The 19528-nt window shown below is 43.9% G+C and overlaps 2 protein-coding genes across 3 annotated transcripts in view; both read left to right on the top strand.

Moving 5' to 3' along the window:
- The window catches only part of LOC115111937 (protein prenyltransferase alpha subunit repeat-containing protein 1-like), a 71349-nt gene that overhangs the window by 37892 nt on the left and 13929 nt on the right, over nucleotides 1-19528 (top strand). The window contains exons 5-6 of the mRNA XM_029638492.2: nucleotides 13200-13440; nucleotides 15036-15409. Of these exons, the coding sequence (XP_029494352.1) occupies nucleotides 13200-13440; nucleotides 15036-15409 (615 nt within the window). The remainder of the gene's footprint in view (nucleotides 1-13199; nucleotides 13441-15035; nucleotides 15410-19528) is intronic.
- On the top strand, nucleotides 471-8010 carry LOC115111941 (uncharacterized). 2 transcript variants are annotated; one of them, XM_065011757.1, is made up of 6 exons: nucleotides 471-3706; nucleotides 3911-4236; nucleotides 4482-4666; nucleotides 6399-6533; nucleotides 6616-6784; nucleotides 6872-8010. In XM_065011757.1, the coding sequence occupies exons 1-4, from the start codon at nucleotides 3569-3571 to the stop codon at nucleotides 6452-6454; spliced, it is 705 nt and encodes a 234-aa protein (XP_064867829.1). In that variant the 5' UTR covers nucleotides 471-3568; the 3' UTR covers nucleotides 6455-6533; nucleotides 6616-6784; nucleotides 6872-8010. The 2 variants fall into 2 exon arrangements, with proteins under 2 accessions (XP_064867829.1, XP_064867830.1); XM_065011758.1 differs by having other exon boundaries at nucleotides 6849-8010.

Raw genomic sequence — 19528 nt, 5'->3', positions numbered from 1 at the left:
CAAAAACAAAGTGTTGGAGAAGTAAAAGTGCAATATCTGCACAATATGATCAATATTCCAAGGTAAGAGGTTTTAGGTTGTAGTTAATATAGTATTTATAGGACTATTTCTCTCTGTACCATTTGTATGTCTTATACCTTTGACTATTGGATGTTCTTATAGGCACAATAGTATTGCCAGTGTAACAGTATAGCTTCCGTCCCTCTCCTCATCCCTACCTGGGCTCAAACCAGGAACACATCGACAACAGCCACACTCGAAGCAGCGTTACCCATCACTCCACAAAAGCCGCGGCCCTTGCAGAGTAAGGGGAATAACTACTCCAAGTCTCAGAGCGAGTGACGTTTGAAACGCTATTAGCGCGCACCCCGCTAACTAGCTAGCCATTTCACATCGGTTACACCAGCCATTAGGCTGATAGGCTTGAAGTCATAAACAGCGCTGTGCTTGCGAAGTGCTGTTTGAATGAATGCTTACGAGCCTGCTGCTGCTCAGTCAGACTGCTCTATTAAATATCATAGACTTAATTATAACATAACACACAGAAATACGAGCCTTTGGTCATTAATATGGTCAAATCCGGAAACTATCATTTTGGGAAAAAACCTGTTTATTATTTCAGTGAAATACGGAACCATTCGGGTATTTTATCTAACGGGTGGCATCCCGAAGTCTAAATATTCTTGTTACATTGCACAACCTTAAATGTTATGTCATAATTACGTAAAATTCTGGCAAATTAATTCGCAATGAGCTGCCCAAACTGTTGCATATACCCTGACTCTGCATGCAATGAATGCAAGGGAAGTGACATAATTTCACCTGGTTAATATTGCCTGGTAACCTGGATTTCTTTTAGCTAAATATGCAGGTTTAAAAATATATACTTCTGTGTATTGATTTTAAGAAAGACATGGGTGTTTATGGTTAGGTACACATTGGAGCAATGATACACACCGCATCAATTATATGCAACGCAGGACACTCTAGATAAACTAGTAATATCATCAACCATGTGTAGTTATAACTAGTGATTATGATTGATTGTTTTTTATAAGATAAGTTTAACGCTAGCTAGCAACATACCTTGGCTTCTACTGCATTTGCGTAACAGGCAGGCTCCTCGTGGAATGCAATGAGAGGCAGGTGGTTAGAGCGTTGTGGACTAGTTAACTGTAAGTTTGCACGAATGGAATCCCCGAGCTGACAAGGTGAAAATCTGTCGTTCTGCCCCTGAACAAGGCAGTTAACCCACCGTTCCTAGGCCGTCCATGATAATAAGAATGTGTTCTTAACTGACTTGCCTAGTTAAATAAAGGTCTAAAAAAAATAGGCAAAAAAATAGGCAAAATCGGCGCCCAAAAATACCGATTTCCGATTGTTATGAAAACTTGAAATCGGCCCTAATTAATCTCCCATTCCGATTAATCGGTCAACCTCTACTATAGAGGTGAAAGGAACACCACAAACTTTCCCTCTTTCTCAATTTTTCAATAAGGTCGATAAAAAGGGGTATGCCAGGTGTACTCTGCCTGAAATAGATCATTTATGCCAGCAAAGGGTCTCATGCTCTTCTGGCACATTGTAGAACAGCACAGGTAGACTGTGTACAATGTAATAATGTGCAGTGTAGCCCAGATACTGCCCACCACCAGCACCATTCCACCAGGGGCCAGAGAAGATTAGGGAGCAAGAGGCTCAGCTTCCTGTGCCCACTGTCGACCGCATAGCAAATGTAGAGGTACGTGTGTTAGGTCATTAGCATCACTATTTGAGAACCTTTAGTGTAGGTGAAATAAACACTTTTGAGCAATTTACACAAGATATGTAGTGTGCCTGCTTTTAGGTAATTTCCTAATTTGTGTCTTCTAGGTGTTGTGACATGACTATCATTAATGCGATGACATGCTATTTATCGAATAATTAACTGTGTAATTATTACGTGATTAAATTAATCATGTAACAATTAACTCATTAGTAACCTGGGGCCCCACGGGAAAAGTTTGTTTAATGAGTTACTGTTTCCCGAATTAACTCATATCAATCTCGATATCATAGCAGTCAATAATTTCCTCATATCAGTCTCATTCTGAATGTCGCATAATCCGTTAAATCTGCACGAACCCTAGTCTACTTGATGGCTCAGCGATACACAAATTGCCTTAATTATTTACTAACTAAATAATAACACAGAATTACATAAACATAGAGGATAGATTATATGTTCATTACTAACATAATGCAATGAAAAGTCCCTAGTGTACTAAACCGATATGACAGCTTGTTACACGATGAAAAGGGGTGGGGAAAGAAAGAGCGGGAGAAGGAGAGACAAATTAATTAAACTATCGTACGTACAGTTGAATAATACGCTCATCGTCAGTATGGATATTTGGCAGCCTACTAACCACTCATTCGGATTTGGAAATGCAATGTACATTATTACACTTGTATGTCTGTCTTTTTCTGTTGAAATTGCCTGATCCTTGGAACAGTCTAGGCAACAAATTAAATTGGATTGCTTTCTTACATTTTTTTAGCTGTGAGTTAGGTTCACATGAACCACTTTATTTTGCACACAGAGACTGATCATGTAGATCATATTCTATTCTTGATCATATGTTGTTTAATTAGTTGAAACCTGCATTTCACCCTGCAGGGATTCTTTGCATGTTTCAGTGCAAAACAAAATGCCACCTTTTTGGTCCCTCACCAGTTTGCATCCCTGATATTTATGCTTGTATGTCTGTTGTCTTTCTCTGTTGAAATCGCCCGATCCTTCTGTTACGAAAAATTTGACAGAAAGTCTCTGGTTGTGTAAGTCTCTGGTTGTCCACCAAAGATCACCATGTCCAAACGCCAGTAGCAACCCTGCCACCGCTCCATGTTTTCTGGTCTAATGTCAATTTCGTTAGGAGTCCTTTATAAGCACTCTGGAAAAAGGGCGTTCCATCCTTTTGGCATGTCTGTGGGCATGGTTACTGACTGGGTAAAACTTTACATGAAAAACAATTATCTCATTTCGAAGGCTAAAATCACATTTCATCTTCTCACAAATAGTTTAATATTTAATTATCTAAGTTTTACAACATTTAGATGTAACTCTGACATACATTGGAAACTCTTAGTTACAATGTTTCCGTTATAACGTCTTTAATGATATCACCAAACAATAAATGCTTACATGATTGTTCTTTAAGTCCCTCCTGACCATTTCCCACATTCTTTGTGTTAGGAATGTTGTTTCATTATCCACTTTTGGATGTTGTAGTTTTAGCGGGAAGAATCTGCTTGTAACAAAGGGTTATTTCCCCTCAATACTGCATGGCCAGGGAGAGACAGTTCCTGCAAGGTATTTATGACCGTCATAAAACTGGCCAACTCCCCCAGGAGAGGGGGGTCTTGAGAAACGTTTGTTTAGCCAGCACCTTTGATCCAGGAGGACAAGTCATGACATAGGCTGTGGTCCTTGGTGTCCTAGCAGAGCATTCCCTCCCCTTTGCTATTGCTCCAGTAATTGTTGAGCTAGTGCAAAAATCTTGCCGTTGACAAGGTGGCTTTGGAGAGGATGAAGCTCTCGAGAACAGCGGCATCCGACAAGATGGTCAATGGCCTAGGGCGGACCTTCTCCGAAAGGACCTTCTCATACCTGAGGTTTCCTTTTTCTTTGAACTTGGATGAGAGCACATCTAACAGCAACAAAAAGGTTGTTCTCATATTTAATTATTGTTATCTTATCAATTTGGCATTCTATTCACTCTATTTGCACTACTTGTATCTTGTTTTAATCTTATCTTACACTTTTGGAGAGCTCAAGTAGAACGCATTTAATTGTCCAGTCAACATCTGTTTATTTGTATTTGTGTGTATTTGACAAAATAACTGATTTTGTTTGATTTGATTTTTGAAGGTCCTCTCCGTGCTGGTAAGCTACTACCATGATGACATGGGAAAGGTGGTGGTGGAGTACTTGGGGTCCCTGGAGGTCATAAAGGTGAATGCCGTCAGCTTGGATAGCGTGCTCTGCGACTTCTTCAACCATAACATTCTTGTAGCGTCACGAGAGGTAGCAAGACCGGCATCGAGACAAGGATCCTTCCAACCCTGCTCGACATTGATGGAGTCTCCTGTCATCACATCCACAATGCAGCAAAGAAGTTTGCAGAGCCCTTCGACCACCACCTTGAGCAGCGCTTCAATGATCAGCACACTGATCATCAGCGGTCTCCATATCAAGTAAAAACAGGTATATTTTAAAGTTTGGTATTTACTTATCACTCAATGAATTAAATCTTTATTCATGAATTCATCATACTGAATTGATTCCAAATCTATTGTGTTTATGTGCAATCCTAAATGACAAAGAACAATAAAGGGGCAGTGTATGGAATTTTATAATTTCATAGTCTCTCTCTTTTTGTCAAGTGATGTACCTCAAGGTTATATGCCGGTACCTGAACATCCCTGCCTCCAATCCTCAGAGGTTTGTGCCCCATCGCTGGCTGTCTGCATATGATGTCAGCATTTCGACACACAGAATGCTGTACAATGGATTCCCGAGCAACGAAGACCAGGAGCTGTAATAGGACCCACTGGAACACATTTATAAAAAACACCACGCGAGCGAGAAGGCACAAGCCTTTGCATGAGCACCTCAACAGAAAAGGTGAAGATCATCACTAGTTCTATGTTCAAATGTTATTAGTCACATGCGTCAAATACAATAGGTGCAGACCTTACAGTGAAATGCTTACTGACAAGCAATTAAAGAGCAGCAGTAAAATAGCAATAATGAACCCATAGTACAGCATTCTGTGCTTCAACACCTGCATTGCTTGCTGTTTGGGGTTTTAGGCTGGGTTTCTGTACAGCACTTTGAGATATCAGCTGATATAGTCTGGGTAGCCATTTTATTGATGTTCGGGAGTCTTATGGCTTGGGGGTAGAAGCTGTTTAGAAGCCTCTTGGACCTAGACTTGGCGCTCCGGCACCGCTTACCGTGCGGTAGTAGAGAGAACAGTCTATGACTAAGGTGGCTGGAGTCTTTGACCATTTTTATGGCCTTCTTCTGACACTGCCTGTTATAGAGGTCATGGATGGCAGAAAGCTTGGCCCCAGTGATGTACTGGGCCGTATGCATTACCCTCTGTAGTGCCTTGCTGTTGGAGGCCAAGCAGTTGCCATACCAGGCAGTGATGCAACCCCTCAGGATGCTTTCGATGGTGGAGCTGTAGAACCTTTTGAGGATCTGAGGACCCATGGCAAATCTTTTCAGTCTCCTGAGGGGGAATAGGCTTTGTGCCCTCTTCACGACTGTCTTGGTGTGCTTGGACCATGTTAGTTTGTTGGTGATGTGGACACCAAGGAACTTGAAGCTCTCAACCTACTCCACTACAGCCCAGTTGATGAGAATGGGGGAATTCTCTGTCCTCCTTTTCCTGTAGTCCACAATCATCTGCTTTGTCTTGATCACGTTGAGGGAGAGGTTGTTGTCCTGGCACCACACGGCCAGGTCTCTGACCACCTCCTTATTGGATGTCTCGTCGTTGTTGGTGATCAGGCCTACCACTGTTGTGTCATCTGCAAACTTAATGATGGTGTTGGAGTCTTGCCTGGCCGTCCAGTCATGAGTGAACAGGGAGTACAGGAGGGGATTGGGCACGCACCCCTGAGGGTCCCCTGTGGTGAGGATCAGTGTGGCAGATGTGTTGTTACCTACCTGGTGGCAGCCCGTCAGGAAGTTCAGGATCCAGTTGCAGAGGGAGGTGTTTAGTCCTAGGGTCCTTTGCTTATTGATGCGCTTTGAGGTCACTATGGTGTTGAACCCTGAGCTGTAGTCAATGAATAGCATTCTCACATAGGTTCATTTTCTCCAGGTGGGAAAGGGCAGTGGTGAGTGCAATGGAGATTGCATCATCTGTTAGGTTGGTATGCAAATTTGAGTTGGTCTAGTGTTTCTGGGAAAATGGTGTTGTGAGCCATGTCCAGCCTTTCAAAGCACTTCATGGCTACAGACGTGAGTGCTACGGGTCGGTATTCATTTAGGCAGGTTACCTTAGTGTTCTTGTGCACAGGGACTATGGTGGTCTGCTTGAAACATGTTGGTATTACAGACTTGGACAGGGAGAGGTTGAAAATGTCAGTGAAGGCTGCCAGTTGGTCATCCTGCGGCCTTGTGAATGTTGACCTGTTTAAAGTCTTACTCACATCTGCTACGGAGAGCTTGATCACACAGTCGTCCAGAAGTGCTGGTGCTCTCATGCATGTTTTAGTGTTATTTGCCTGGTTCGTCTGGTAGGCTCGTGTCACTGGGAAGCTCTCTGCTGTGCTTCCCTTTGTGGTCTGTAATGGAAAGATTTACCTTATTTACACTTAACTTATTGATTCTGTTTTCACAGGTATAACACAGCAAGGAAAAGACAGAAAGAAGAGTGACCAGGAAGGTGTGGCATGACGGCACTACAACTGACCTACAACTCAGCATTTACGTGGGTGTACTGCCTATCCTGATGGAACACGTAATGGTTTCCCAGGTGGGTATTTTCTATCTGCGGCTGTTGGTTACACTTGTATATATAATGTTGTATTTCACAACAGTTTGTTTTACATTCACAGGGTAGCCAGACGTTGGTACATATGCTCCACGACAAGCAGCTTGAAACCTTTCAATGCTGAATACATCACTAAAGTGTCACCCAAGACTATGGGAGTGATGGTACTTAAGGAGAAGATGTATGTGGGGCGGGAAGCAGATGGATTCAGAACCAGGATTCCTAATCATGCTGTTAGTACCCTACAATTGAATTACATTTAATACTTGATCTTTTCTTTTCATTGTTTCAAAACAGTTTTGTGGTGTTCTATATTTCAGCTGCTGAAGTCTTTCATGGAGAAGGTCACCAAAGCCTTGCAAAGTCACACACTGAGGTCACTGTCTGCTCTGGACCCGATTTTGAGAGGCCACTCGCAGGTCGCGATCCAGTTGAAGAAGCTGAGCGCAATGTTGGGCCACCTCTCACCTGCCAACAGTGATCTCCACCAGGAGATAATGCGATACAACATTGATCCATGCCTGGCCAGCTTCACGGAGGGAGATGACATGGAGGAGTGGTGGGCTCATGTCTTGGCCCAGACATTGTATCCAGCCCTGGGTAATGTGGTGAAAGGTGCCCTCTCTGTCTTTCATGGTCCCAGGGTTGAATCTTCATTTAGCTGGATGAACGACATCATTGATACATGAAGCACCAACATGAACATCTCAACTTTCAATGCAATACAGACTGTGAACTACACCTTGCAGACCAGGCAGAAGACCGCAGTGGAGATGTTTAAACGGGAGGATGCAAGGTTTGGAGAGGTGAACTGAAGGTTCTGCAGAAACATCAGGTCTGCAGGAACAGTAGACAAGACCCAGTGGCAGCGGAGTCTGCTGGAAGCCCGAAGATGACATCTCGGGTATGGCTGTTAGCCATCTGGAAGTGCTCAGGAGAGCAAGACGGCGGCAGCTGAAGAGGACAAGAGGGCAAGGCTCAAACATGCCTCAAAACAGAGCAAGAGGGCACTTGAAATACTTGTCCGGGTTATGAAAAAGAAGTAGGGGCAAACCCTCTACCCAGCCCTCTCCTTCCCTCCAGTCCTCTCCTTCCCTTAATTTGATGGGCTATGTTTTTATGTTTGTAATTCAGATATTTTTTTAAGAAAGTGTTGTGAAAATGTATGTGGGTATAGGAAAGAGTTCTATTTGGGTTTCGTTGAACTTTCCCTCAGAAATGTTCAGATCTGTTGGACAGTGCAGCATCAGAGGGACTTGTTCCTGAAAATTGGATCAATGAGTTAACTAGCTAAATTTCCAGATTATCTTGAAATAACTCCTTCCTTTGAGAAAATATTGACCTAAAATGTATGTGGTATTATATTGACTCGACTACATAAACCAGTATGAAATATTAATGTATTGTTTATTTTGTGGACTTGAGTGTCATGTGCAGTAAAGTATGGCAACAAATAACATTGGATTGTTTTCCTTCAAATGTTTAGCTATGAGTTAGGTTCACATTAACCACTTTTTATTTTACACACAGAGACTGACCATGTAGATCATATTCTTTGTTGTTTAATTAGTACACAGTTAAGCTGCATTTCAAGAAGGGATTCAGCGTGAAAGGCACTAGAAATTTGAATTTTAAAGCCGATTTACAATAAAAAATCCCCTTAGCAGGGATGTTTTATGTATTTCAGTGCAAAGAATGGGTCACCTTTTTGGGCCCTCACCAGTTTGCATCCCTGCCACTGTGAAGCATGGAGAAGGAGTTGTGATGGTGTGTGGGTGCTTTGCTGGTGACACTGTCAGTGATTTATTTAGGATTCAAGGCACACTTAACTAGCATGGTTACCACAGCATTCTGCAGCGAAACGCCATCCCATCTGGTTAGCGCTTTATTTATTTAGCTTTATTTAACCAGGTAGGCAAGTTGAGAACAAGTTCTCATTTACAATTGCGACCTGGCCAAGATAAAGCAAAGCAGTTCGACAGATACAACGACACAGAGTTACACATGGAGTAAAACAAACATACAGTCAATAATACAGTATAAACAAGTCTATATACAATGTGAGCAAATGAGGTGAGAAGGGAGGTAAAGGCAAAAAAGGCCATGGTGGCAAAGTAAATACAATATAGCAAGTAAAACACTGGAATGGTAGTTTTGCAATGGAAGAATGTGCAAAGTAGAAATAAAAATAATGGGGTGCAAAGGAGCAAAATAAATGAATTAATTAAATACAGTTGGGAAAGAGGTAGTTGTTTGGGCTAAATTATAGGTGGGCTATGTACAGGTGCAGTAATCTGTGAGCTGCTCTGACAGTTGGTGCTTAAAGCTAGTGAGGGAGATAACTGTTTCCAGTTTCAGAGATTTTTGTAGTTCGTTCCAGTCATTGGCAGCAGAGAACTGGAAGGAGAGGCGGCCAAAGAAAGAATTGGTTTTGGGGGTGACTAGAGAGATATACCTGCTGGAGCGTGTGCTACAGGTGGGAGATGCTATGGTGAACAGCGAGCTGAGATAAGGAGGGACTTTACCTAGCAGGGTCTTGTAGATGACTTGGAGCCAGTGGGTTTGGCGACGAGTATGAAGCGAGGGCCAGCCAACGAGAGCATACAGGTCGCAATGGTGGGTAGTATATGGGGCTTTGGTGACAAAACAGATTGCACTGTGATAGACTGCATCCAATTTGTTGAGTAGGGTATTGGAGGCTATTTTGTAAATGACATCGCCAAGTCGAGGATTGGTAGGATGGTCAGTTTTACAAGGGTATGTTTGGCAGCATGAGTGAAGGATGCTTTGTTGCGAAATAGGAAGCCAATTCTAGATTTAACTTTGGATTGGAGATGTTTGATATGGGTCTGGAAGGAGAGTTTACAGTCTAACCAGACACCTAAGTATTTGTAGTTGTCCACGTATTCTAAGTCAGAGCCATCCAGAGTAGTGATGTTGGACAGGCGGGTAGGTGCAGGTAGCGATCGGTTGAAGAGCATGCATTTAGTTTTACTTGTATTTAAGAGCAATTGGAGGCCACGGAAGGAGAGTTGTATGGCATTGAAGCTTGCCTGGAGGGTTGTTAACACAGTGTCCAAAGAAGGGGCGGAAGTATACAGAATGGTGTCGTCTGCGTAGAGGTGGATCAGAGACTCACCAGCAGCAAGAGCGACCTCATTGATGTATACAGAGAAGAGAGTCGGTCCAAGAATTGAACCCTGTGGCACCCCCATAGAGACTGCCAGAGGTCCGGACAGCAGACCCTCCGATTTGACACACTGAACTCTATCAGAGAAGTAGTTGGTGAACCAGGCGAGGCAATCATTTGAGAAACAAAGGCTGTCGAGTCTGCCGATGAGGATGTGGTGATTGACAGAGTCGAAAGCCTTGGCCAGATCAATGAATACGGCTGCACAGTAATGTTTCTTAACGATGGCGGTTAAGATATTGTTTAGGACCTTGAGCGGGGCTGAGGTGCACCCATGACCAGCTCTGAAACCAGATTGCATAGCTGAGAAGGTACGGTGAGATTCGAAATGGTCGGTAATCTGTTTGTTGACTTGGCTTTCGAAGACCTTAGAAAGGCATGGTAGGATAGATATAGGTCTGTAGCAGTTTGGGTAAAGAGTGTCCCCCCCTTTGAAGAGGGGGATGACCGCAGCTGCTTTCCAATCTTTGGGAATCTCAGACGACACGAAAGAGAGGTTGAACATGCTAGTAATAGGGGTGGCAACAATTTCGGCAGATAATTTTAGAAAGAAAGGGTCCAGATTGTCTAGCCCGGCTGATTTGTAGGGGTCCAGATTTTGCAGCTCTTTCAGAACATCAGCTGAATGGATTTGGGAGAAGGAGAAATGGGGAAGGCTTGGGCGAGTTGCTGTTGGGGGTGCAGTGCTGTTGACCGGGGTAGGAGTAGCCAGGTGGAAAGCATGACCAGCCGTAGAAAAATGCTTATTGAAATTCTCAATTATGGTGGATTTATCAGTGGTGACAGTGTTTCCTATCTTCAGTGCAGTGTGCAGCTGGGAGGAGGTGTTCTTATTCTCCATGGACTTTACAGTGTCCCAGAACTTTTTAGAGTTAGTGTTGCAGGAAGCAAATTTCTGCTTGAAAAAGCTAGCCTTGGCTTTTCTAACTGCCTGTGTATAATGGTTTCTAGCTTCCCTGAACAGCTGCATATCACGGGGGCTGTTCGATGCTAATGCAGAACGCCATAGGATGTTTTTGTGTTGGTTAAGGGCAGTCAGGTCTGGGGAGAACCAAGGGCTATATCTGTTCCTGGTTCTAAATTTCTTGAATGGGGCATGTTTATTTAAGATGGTTAGGAAGGCATTTAAAAAAAATATCCAGGCATCCTCTACTGACGGGATGAGATCAATATCCTTCCAGGATACCCCGGCCAGGTCGATTAGAAAGGCCTGCTCGCTGAAGTGTTTCAGGGAGCGTTTTACAGTGATGAGTGGAGGTCGTTTGACCGCTGACCCATTACGGATGCAGGCAATGAGGCAGTGATCGCTGAGATCTTGGTTGAAGACAGCAGAGGTGTATTTAGAGGGGAAGTTGGTTAGGATGATATCTATGAGGGTGCCCGTGTTTAAGGCTTTGGGGAGGTACCTGGTAGGTTCATTGATAATTTGTGTGAGATTGAGGGCATCAAGTTTAGATTGTAGGATGGCTGGGGTGTTAAGCATGTTCCAGTTTAGGTCGCCTAGCAGCACGAGCTCTGAAGATAGATGGGGGGCAATCAGTTCACATATGGTGTCCAGAGCACAGCTGGGGGCAGAGGGTGGTCTATAGCAGGCGGCAACTGTGAGAGACTTGTTTTTAGAGAGGTGGATTTTTAAAAGTAGAAGTTCAAATTGTTTGGGTACAGACCTAGATAGTAGGACAGAACTCTGCAGGCTATCTTTGCAGTAGATTGCAACACCGCCCCCTTTGGCAGTTCTATCTTGTCTGAAAATGTTGTAGTTTGGAATTAAAATTTCTGAATTTTTGGTGGTCTTCCTAAGCCAGGATTCAGACACAGCTAGAACATCCGGGTTGGCAGAGTGTGCTAAAGCAGTGAATAGAACAAACTTAGGGAGGAGGCTTCTAATGTTAACATGCATGAAACCAAGGCTATTACGGTTACAGAAGTCGTCAAAAGAGAGCGCCTGGGGAATAGGAGTGGGACTTAGTGGGACTATTATTTGTTTTTCAACAGGACAATGACCCAACTCACCCCCAGTCTGTGTAAGGGCTATTTGACCAAGAAAGAGTGATGGAGTGCTTCATCAGATGACCTGACCTCCACAATCACCCAACTTCAACCCAATTGAGATGGTTTGGGATGAGTCGGACCGCAGAGTGAAGGAAAAGCAGCCAACAAGTGCTCAGCATATGTGGTAGCTCCTTCAAGACGGTTGGAAAAGCATTCCAGGTGAAGCTGGATGAGAGAATGCCAAGAATGTGCAAAGCTGTCATCAAGGCAAAGGGTGGCTACTTTGAAGAATCTCACATTTAAAATATATTTTGATTTGTTTAACACTTTTTTGGGGGTTACTTCATCATTGTAGTATTATGTTGTATTTCATAGTTTTGACATCTTCACTATTATTCTACCATGTAGAAAATAGTCAAAATAAAGAAAAAAGGTTGAATGAGTATGTGTCCCCGAAACAATGGACTGGTACTATATATCTTTTACAAATGTTAGAATTCGTTTTCCACTTTGACGTTAGAGTATTTTGTGTAGATCGTTGACAAAAAAAATACAATTAAATTAATTTGAATACCACGTTGTAGCACAACAAAATGTGTAGAAAGTCAAGGTGTGAATGGTTTCTGAAGGCACTGTATATGGCCATATATGGTGTGTACATGTGTTAGATGAATTTTGTTCTTATGTGTTCATTAAACAATTCAATTAAAATACTCAGTCTGTACCCAGAGTTTGTAAGGTTTTGGGAGAAATGAAACAGACGGAGACCAGTCAAAAATAGCCAGTGACGTTTATTCTCGAGAGCTCTACCCATAATTTCATGTACATTGGTTTATATACCTCTCATTTCGTCATAAATGTCCCTCCTCTAAGACAATGACAAAGCTGCTTTTCAATTCCATTCCAACACATACATATTGCTTATCATATGCTACCACATGTTACACAATCTACTGCAAGCCCAATGGTTTCTCCCCTCCCTGGTTGGGGACCAGACATCCTTCCTGTTGTTAGTTTCACTGTGATCACAAGTTGTCTGTCAACCCTTCCTCCTGGCCTATGTACAAACACTCTTCATCAGACAGGATAGAATTCTATTAGTTACAATTCTACGTTAAATGTATACATCATTTAGTCATTATTGATTTAAAAAATCCTTCAACCACATGACATGAGCTAACTGACCCAAAATGACCCCTCATCTGGCCAGCAAAGTGTTTAGCAGCCTGAGAAGGCTGTGGTTGCACAATGCATTCTGAGAATGTCATCGCAGATGATAGGTCACTTACGTAGCTGTTTTGTATTGATATTATCTAGGCCTTTTGTCTTGGCTCTGTTGTTCAACCAGATGCTTACTATAGGTTCGGTTGGTTCTGGGTTTAGGGCTGTTTTGGGAGCCGAGGGTATTTGAGGTGTGTGTGTGTTCAGTCAGTGTATATAGTTAAACATTCCCCCTGTGTTTCCAGGCGCTGGGTACTACAGCAGGTGCTACGGGAGTGTTCCTCCCCCAGCTCGGACAGGAAGGAGCAGCGTGACAGTGGCCTGCGTGACGCAGCAGAGAGGACTCGGCGTAGTGAGCGCCTCCACAGGGTTCTACACGACGAGATGAAGGTATGCGCCGACGCCGCCAGCCGCTACCCTAGCAACTACAACGCCTGGTCGCACCGTATCTGGGTCCTGCAGAACATGGCCCAGGGCAACCTGAAGGTAGGAGTAGGACGAGATAGGGTCTCTCTCTCTGCCTCTCTCTCTCTCTGCCTCTCTCTCTCTCTGCCTCTCTCTCTCGCTCTGCCTCTCCCTCTCTCTGCCTCTCTCTCCCTCTGCCTCTCTCTCGCTCTGCCTCTACCTCTCTCGCTCTGCCTCTACCTTTCTCGCTCTGCCTCTCTTTCTCGCTCTGCCTCTCTCTCTGCCTCTGCCTCTTGGGTCTGCCTTTGCCTCTGTCTCGCTCTGCCTCTCTCTAGCTCTGCCTCTCTCTCGCTCTGCCTCTACCTCTCTCGCTCTGCCTCTACCTCTCTCGCTCTGCCTCTCTTTCTCACTCTGCCTCTCTCTCTGCCTCTGCCTCTTGGGTCTGCCTTTGCCTCTGTCTCGCTCTGCCTCTCTCTAGCTCTGCCTCTCTCTCGCTCTGCCTCTCTCTCTCGCTCTGCCTCTCTCTCGCTCTGGCTATCTCTCTCGCTCTGCCGATCTCTCTCGCTCTGGCTATCTCTCTCGCTCTGCCGATCTCTCTCGCTCTGCCTATCTCTCTCTTGCTCTGCCTCTCTCGCTCTCTCTCTCTCTGCCTCTCTCTCTCTGCCTCTCTCTCTCTGCCTCTCTCTCTGCCTCTCGCTCTGCCTCTGCCTCTCTCTGCCTCTGTCTCTGCCTCTCTCTCTGCCTCTCGCTCTGCCTCTGCCTCTCTCTGCCTTTGTCTCTGCCTCTCTCGCTCTGCCTCTCGCTCTGCCTCTCTCTCTCTCTCTGCCTCTCTGTCTCTACCTCTCTCTCTCTCTCTGCCTCTATCTCTCTGCCTCTATCTCTCTGCCTCTTAATTGTATGTTCATGGGCTCTGACAAAACATTAACAGCTCTTTCAATGTAACTATGACAGTTCTTTCAATGTAACACTGACAGAAAACATTTGTGTGTGCTAGTCTAGCTATGAATGTTTCATGCAGCTAGCATGGCTTATACAGTATGACCAGGGTCTGTGTGTCTCCAGCCCCGGCTGCCTCATATCTCTGGCCTGTCACCGAATGTTGAGGAGGACAGGAACTTTCTTGTCCATTTAACTGATCTGGGGACAGTGCAGGCATTAATGCAGCAAATCCCTAAGGCCTGATCCTAAAATAAGAGGCCTAGGGATTTAAAGGTGGATGGAGTGTTGTGGCTCAGTTGATCCGTTCCTAATTTTTAAGCCATGCCAGGCACTCCTAGGATATGGAAAGATGCTACTGTTTATTAGAACCAGGGATATAGGACAGAGTAGACTGTAGCAATGATACTTTAATAGGTGCTTCCTGTTATGATAGGATAAGCCTACTTTCTGATCACCCATTGGGGTTTGGTTCTTGTAATGGCTGTCCTGATAGCGTTTGATTGTTCAAATAAATTCTTTGTAAGAAATAATTTCCCTCTCTTTTTTTTTCTCTATTGTGCACAAGTATAATGCCAACCATAACATACATTGTTTTATTGTTAAAAATTGCTGTTTGTCTGAACATGTACACCTGCAATTCAATGTCCTATTTAATCATATGTTGGTTAGCATAGGGCAAATACCTTTGAATGGAAAACCTTGCTTGAATGAGGTCACCTCTCCTCCTCTTTTCCCAGGTCCTCCATGATGAGCTGTCCTCCATGCGTGATTGGGTCTCCATGCACGTGTCGGACCACAGTGGCTTTCACTACCGCCAGTTCCTGCTCAAGGCCTTGGTCAGGGAGCTCAGCCAGTCCATGCACCACCACCATGCCCCTTGGCCCAGCCCTGGCAGCTCCAGCCCTCGCAGTCCCAGCCCGGACCCCCAGCCAGGCCACCCCCACCACCAGGCTAACGGAGAGGCCACAGCAGCAGCCCCCTGCCTCTCTCCCGCCACCCCAGAGGACCAGTCCTCGGTGCCAGCTGTGCCCCAGCTGTTTCACCAGGAGATGGAGCTGTGTACAGACCTCATCCAGTCCTTCCCCGGACATGAGACACTCTGGTGTCACAGGTACGAGCCCACAGGCCACTGTCACTCAACCTCAGACTACAATGTTAGCCAATCACAGAACACATTTTATTATGAGATGCTCTGGTATCACAGGTGAGATCAAAGGAGGAACAATCATGGACCAGCACGTTGTTGTATCTAGGGTGCGGCCTAATTTCAACTAGAGCCATAGACACTGTACAGAGTTTGGCTAACTACCCTCCATATTGGTGGCAAATGCTTTATTATGCCAATCGTTTTTATTGTCCGTTAGACCATTACTATGTTCTCAGGACTCTTCAGTAGTGGATGTGTTGGTAGGTCCCTAATCATGTCATATACGGTGCATTCGGAAAGTATTCAGACCCCTTCACTTTTTCCACATTTTATTACGTTAGCTCTGTCAGGTTGGATGGGGAGCGTCGCTACACATATATTTTCATGTCTCTCCAGAGATGTTCAAGTCCGGGCTCTGGCTGGGCCACTTGTCCTGTTGGAAGGTGAACCTTCGCCCCCTGTCTGAGGTCCTGAGTGCTCTGGAGCAGGATTTCATCAATGATCTCGCTGTACTTTGCTCCGCTCATCTTTCCCTCAATCCTGACTAGTCTCCTAGTCCCTGCCACTGAAAACATCCCCACAGCATGATGCTGTCACCACCATTGATGCTGGTTTCTTCCAGATGTGGCTCTTGGCATTCAGGCCAAAGAGTTCCATCTTGGTTTCATCAGACAAGAGAATCTTGTTTCTCATGGTCTGAGAGTCCTTTAGGTGTCTTTCGGCAAACTCCAAGCCGGGTGTCATGTGCCTATCACTGAGGTGTGGCTTCCGTCTGGCCACTCTACCATAAAGGCCTGATTGGTGGAGTGATGCAGAGATGGTTGTTCTTCTGGAAGGTTCTCCCATCTCCACAGAGGAACGCTGGAGCTTTGTCGGAGTGACCATCGGGTTCTTGTTCACCTCCCTGAACAAGGCCCTTCTCCCCAGATTAATCAGTTCGGCCAGACGGCCAGCTCTAGGAAGAGTATTGGTCGTTCCAAACTTCTTCCATTTAATAATAATTCAGGGCACTGTGGACTTCTTAGGGACTTGCAATGCTGCAGACATTTTTTGTGGAACCTTATATAGACAGGTGTGTGCCTTTCCAAATCATCAAAAAAAAATATATATATATATAAAATAAAAAATCGAATTTATGTTTTAGCACGATATTTCAAATACCAATATCGCAAGAATCTGCTGTTCTATTTTTCGTTTTTATGAGTGTCTATGTCCACTTGTCTTTATGGTCTCGTCTCCTTCGCTAATTCTGCTATGACTGTGCACCCTCCCGTTTAAACACACACACACCAAGCTCCTCCCCTACACACAAAGCTCCTCCCCCTGCCACTCAGAACAACAAAGATGAAAGATCACTTCTTCCTCTTTGACAACTCGCTATTTGAGATGGGTTAGAGAATTGAACGTTAATTTCTCTACCATAAGCCACCTCCAACGTAATTTTAGAGAATTTGGCAGTACGTCCAACCGACCTCACAACCACAGTCCACATGTAACCACGACATTCAAGGCATCTTCAACTGTGGTATCACCTGCTTCAGCCACCTGGACAGCTGATGAAACTGGATTTGCACAACCAAAGAATTTAATCTGCGTGCTCGTCGTCTCCTCAGCAGGCTCTTGAACTGACTACAGTTTGGCGTCGTCATCGACTTCAGTGGGCAAATGCTCACCTTAGATGGCCACTGGCCCACTGGAGAAGTGTGCTCTTCACGGATGAATCGCGGTTTCAACTGTACCAGGCAGATGGCAGACAGCGTGTATGGCGGACGGCGTCGTGTGGGCAAGCGGTTTGCTGATGTCAACATTGTTAACCTGTCTAGGACTGGGGTTTCGCAGAGCGCCAAATACAAATCAACAGAAATCTCATAAATCAAATTTCTCAAACATGCAAGTATTAGGCACCATTTTAAAGATAAATAATCCAGCCACAGTGTCTGATTTCAAAAATGCTTTACAGCGAAGCTCCACAAACGAATTATGTTGTGTCACAGAAAAACCCAGCCATTTTTCCAGCCAAATAGAGATAAAATGAATCACTAACCTGTGATAATCTTCATCAGATGACACTCATAGGACTTCATGTTACACAATACATGTATGTTTTGTTCGATAAAGTGCATATTTATATCCAAAAATCTAATTTTACCTTGGTGTGTTATGTTCAGTAGTTCAAAAACATGCTGTGATTTTTCAGTGAGCTACATTAATTCACAGAAATACTCATTATAAATGTTGATGAAAATTCAAGTGTTATGCATGGAACTTTAGATACACACATTTCAAAAAAACTTTACGGAAAAAGCATAATCTGAGTACCGAGCCCAAACCAGTCAAAAGAAATATCCGCAGTCAACATTAGTCAGAAATAGCATTATAAATATTCACTTACCTTTGATGATCTTCATCATCAGAATGCACTCCCAGGAATCGCAGTTCCACAATAAATGTTTGTTTTGTTCGATAATGTCCATCATTTATGTCCAAATAGCTTCTTTTGTTAGCGCGTTTTGTAGACAAATCCAAACGCGCGTTCAGGTCCAGCCGAACGTCGGATGAAAAGTTCAAAAAGTTATATTACAGATCGTAGAAATTTGTCAAAATAAGTATAGAATCTGTATGCTACGTCTTGCTTGTACTATGTTGCTCTGTATGCTATGTCTTGCTTGTCCTATGTTGCTATTGTCTATATTGTAATTGTTTTTAATAACCTGCCCAGGGACTGCGGTTGAAAATTGGCTAATTGGCTAAAAAAAACGGCACTTTTACTGAAACGTTGATTAAAGTGCACTGTCCCTGTAAAAATAAAATAAACTCAACTCAATCAATCTTTAGGATGTTTTTATCATAAATGTTCAATAATGTTCCAACCGGAGAATTCCATTGTCTGTAGAAAAGCAATGGAACAAGAGCTACCTCTCATCTCATCCAATACTACTAATAATATGCATTTATTAGCATCTGGGACTGAGTAGGAGTCAGTTTACTCTGGGCACGCTATTCATCCAAAATTGAAAATGCTGCCCCCTATCCCAAAGAAGTTAACAGAGTGCCCCATGGTGGCCGTGGGGTTATGGTATGGGCAGGAATAAACTACGGTCAACGAACACAATTGCATTTTATAGATGGCAATTTAAATGCACAGAGATTCAGTGGCGAGATCCCGTGGCCCATGTTGTGCCATTTATCCGCCACCATCACCTCCTGTTTCAATACACAGCCCCATGTCGCAAGGATCTTTACACAATTCCCAGTTCTTCCATGGCCTGCATACTCACCAGACATGTCACCAATTGAGCATGTTTGGGATACTCTGGATCGACGTGTACGTCAGTGTGTTCCAGTTCCCACCAATATCCAGCAACTTTGCACAGTCATTGAAGAGGAGTGGGACAACATTCCACAGGCCATAATCAACAGCCTAATCAATTATATGTGAAGCAGATATGTCACGCTGCATGAGGCAAATGGTGTTCACACCAGATACTGACTGGTTTTCTGATCGACGCCCTTACTTTTTGTATTACGTTATCTGTGATTATCGTGTGCTAACTTCCAATTAAGGGCTTCGCTGAGAACAGCCCTTAGGATAGAGTTGTCACATGATTATCCCAGGGTTCGAGTGGCCTTATTGCTTTTATAAAACGGTTTCCAACATATTTATAAAAATAGAAATGACATTTTTTCATTAAAAACCATTATTTTTAGCAAGGCAATTTGTTTTGTATTTTGAAGTTGCATCCCAAGCGGGCTTGTCATTAGTTATTTTCTCATGTTTTGACCTAGTTGTTAATGCTAATCATTCTATTCATTCGATGTTGTTATGCTAAACAAATCACTGGCATGTAGCTAGCTAACAGAGATTCAATGAGGATGATTGACAAGAACTTCAATAAACAATGATTTAATATCCAATAGGCCTACATGGGCAACAACTATTATTGTTGCCGAGTCCGAACTAACCAAGCTAGTTGGTGATGTTTTATAGTGATGTTTCCGTTGATGGCACAAGAGTGGACGAACTGTCCATGATCCTGGCACTGGTTGGTGACAGCCAGTGCTTGCCTCTTTGGTGGAGAATGG

This window comes from Oncorhynchus nerka, linkage group LG27 (genome assembly GCF_034236695.1).
Source record: "Oncorhynchus nerka isolate Pitt River linkage group LG27, Oner_Uvic_2.0, whole genome shotgun sequence".
Lineage (NCBI taxonomy): Eukaryota > Metazoa > Chordata > Actinopteri > Salmoniformes > Salmonidae > Oncorhynchus > Oncorhynchus nerka.
This window is presented reverse-complemented; position numbering and strand designations above follow the sequence as displayed.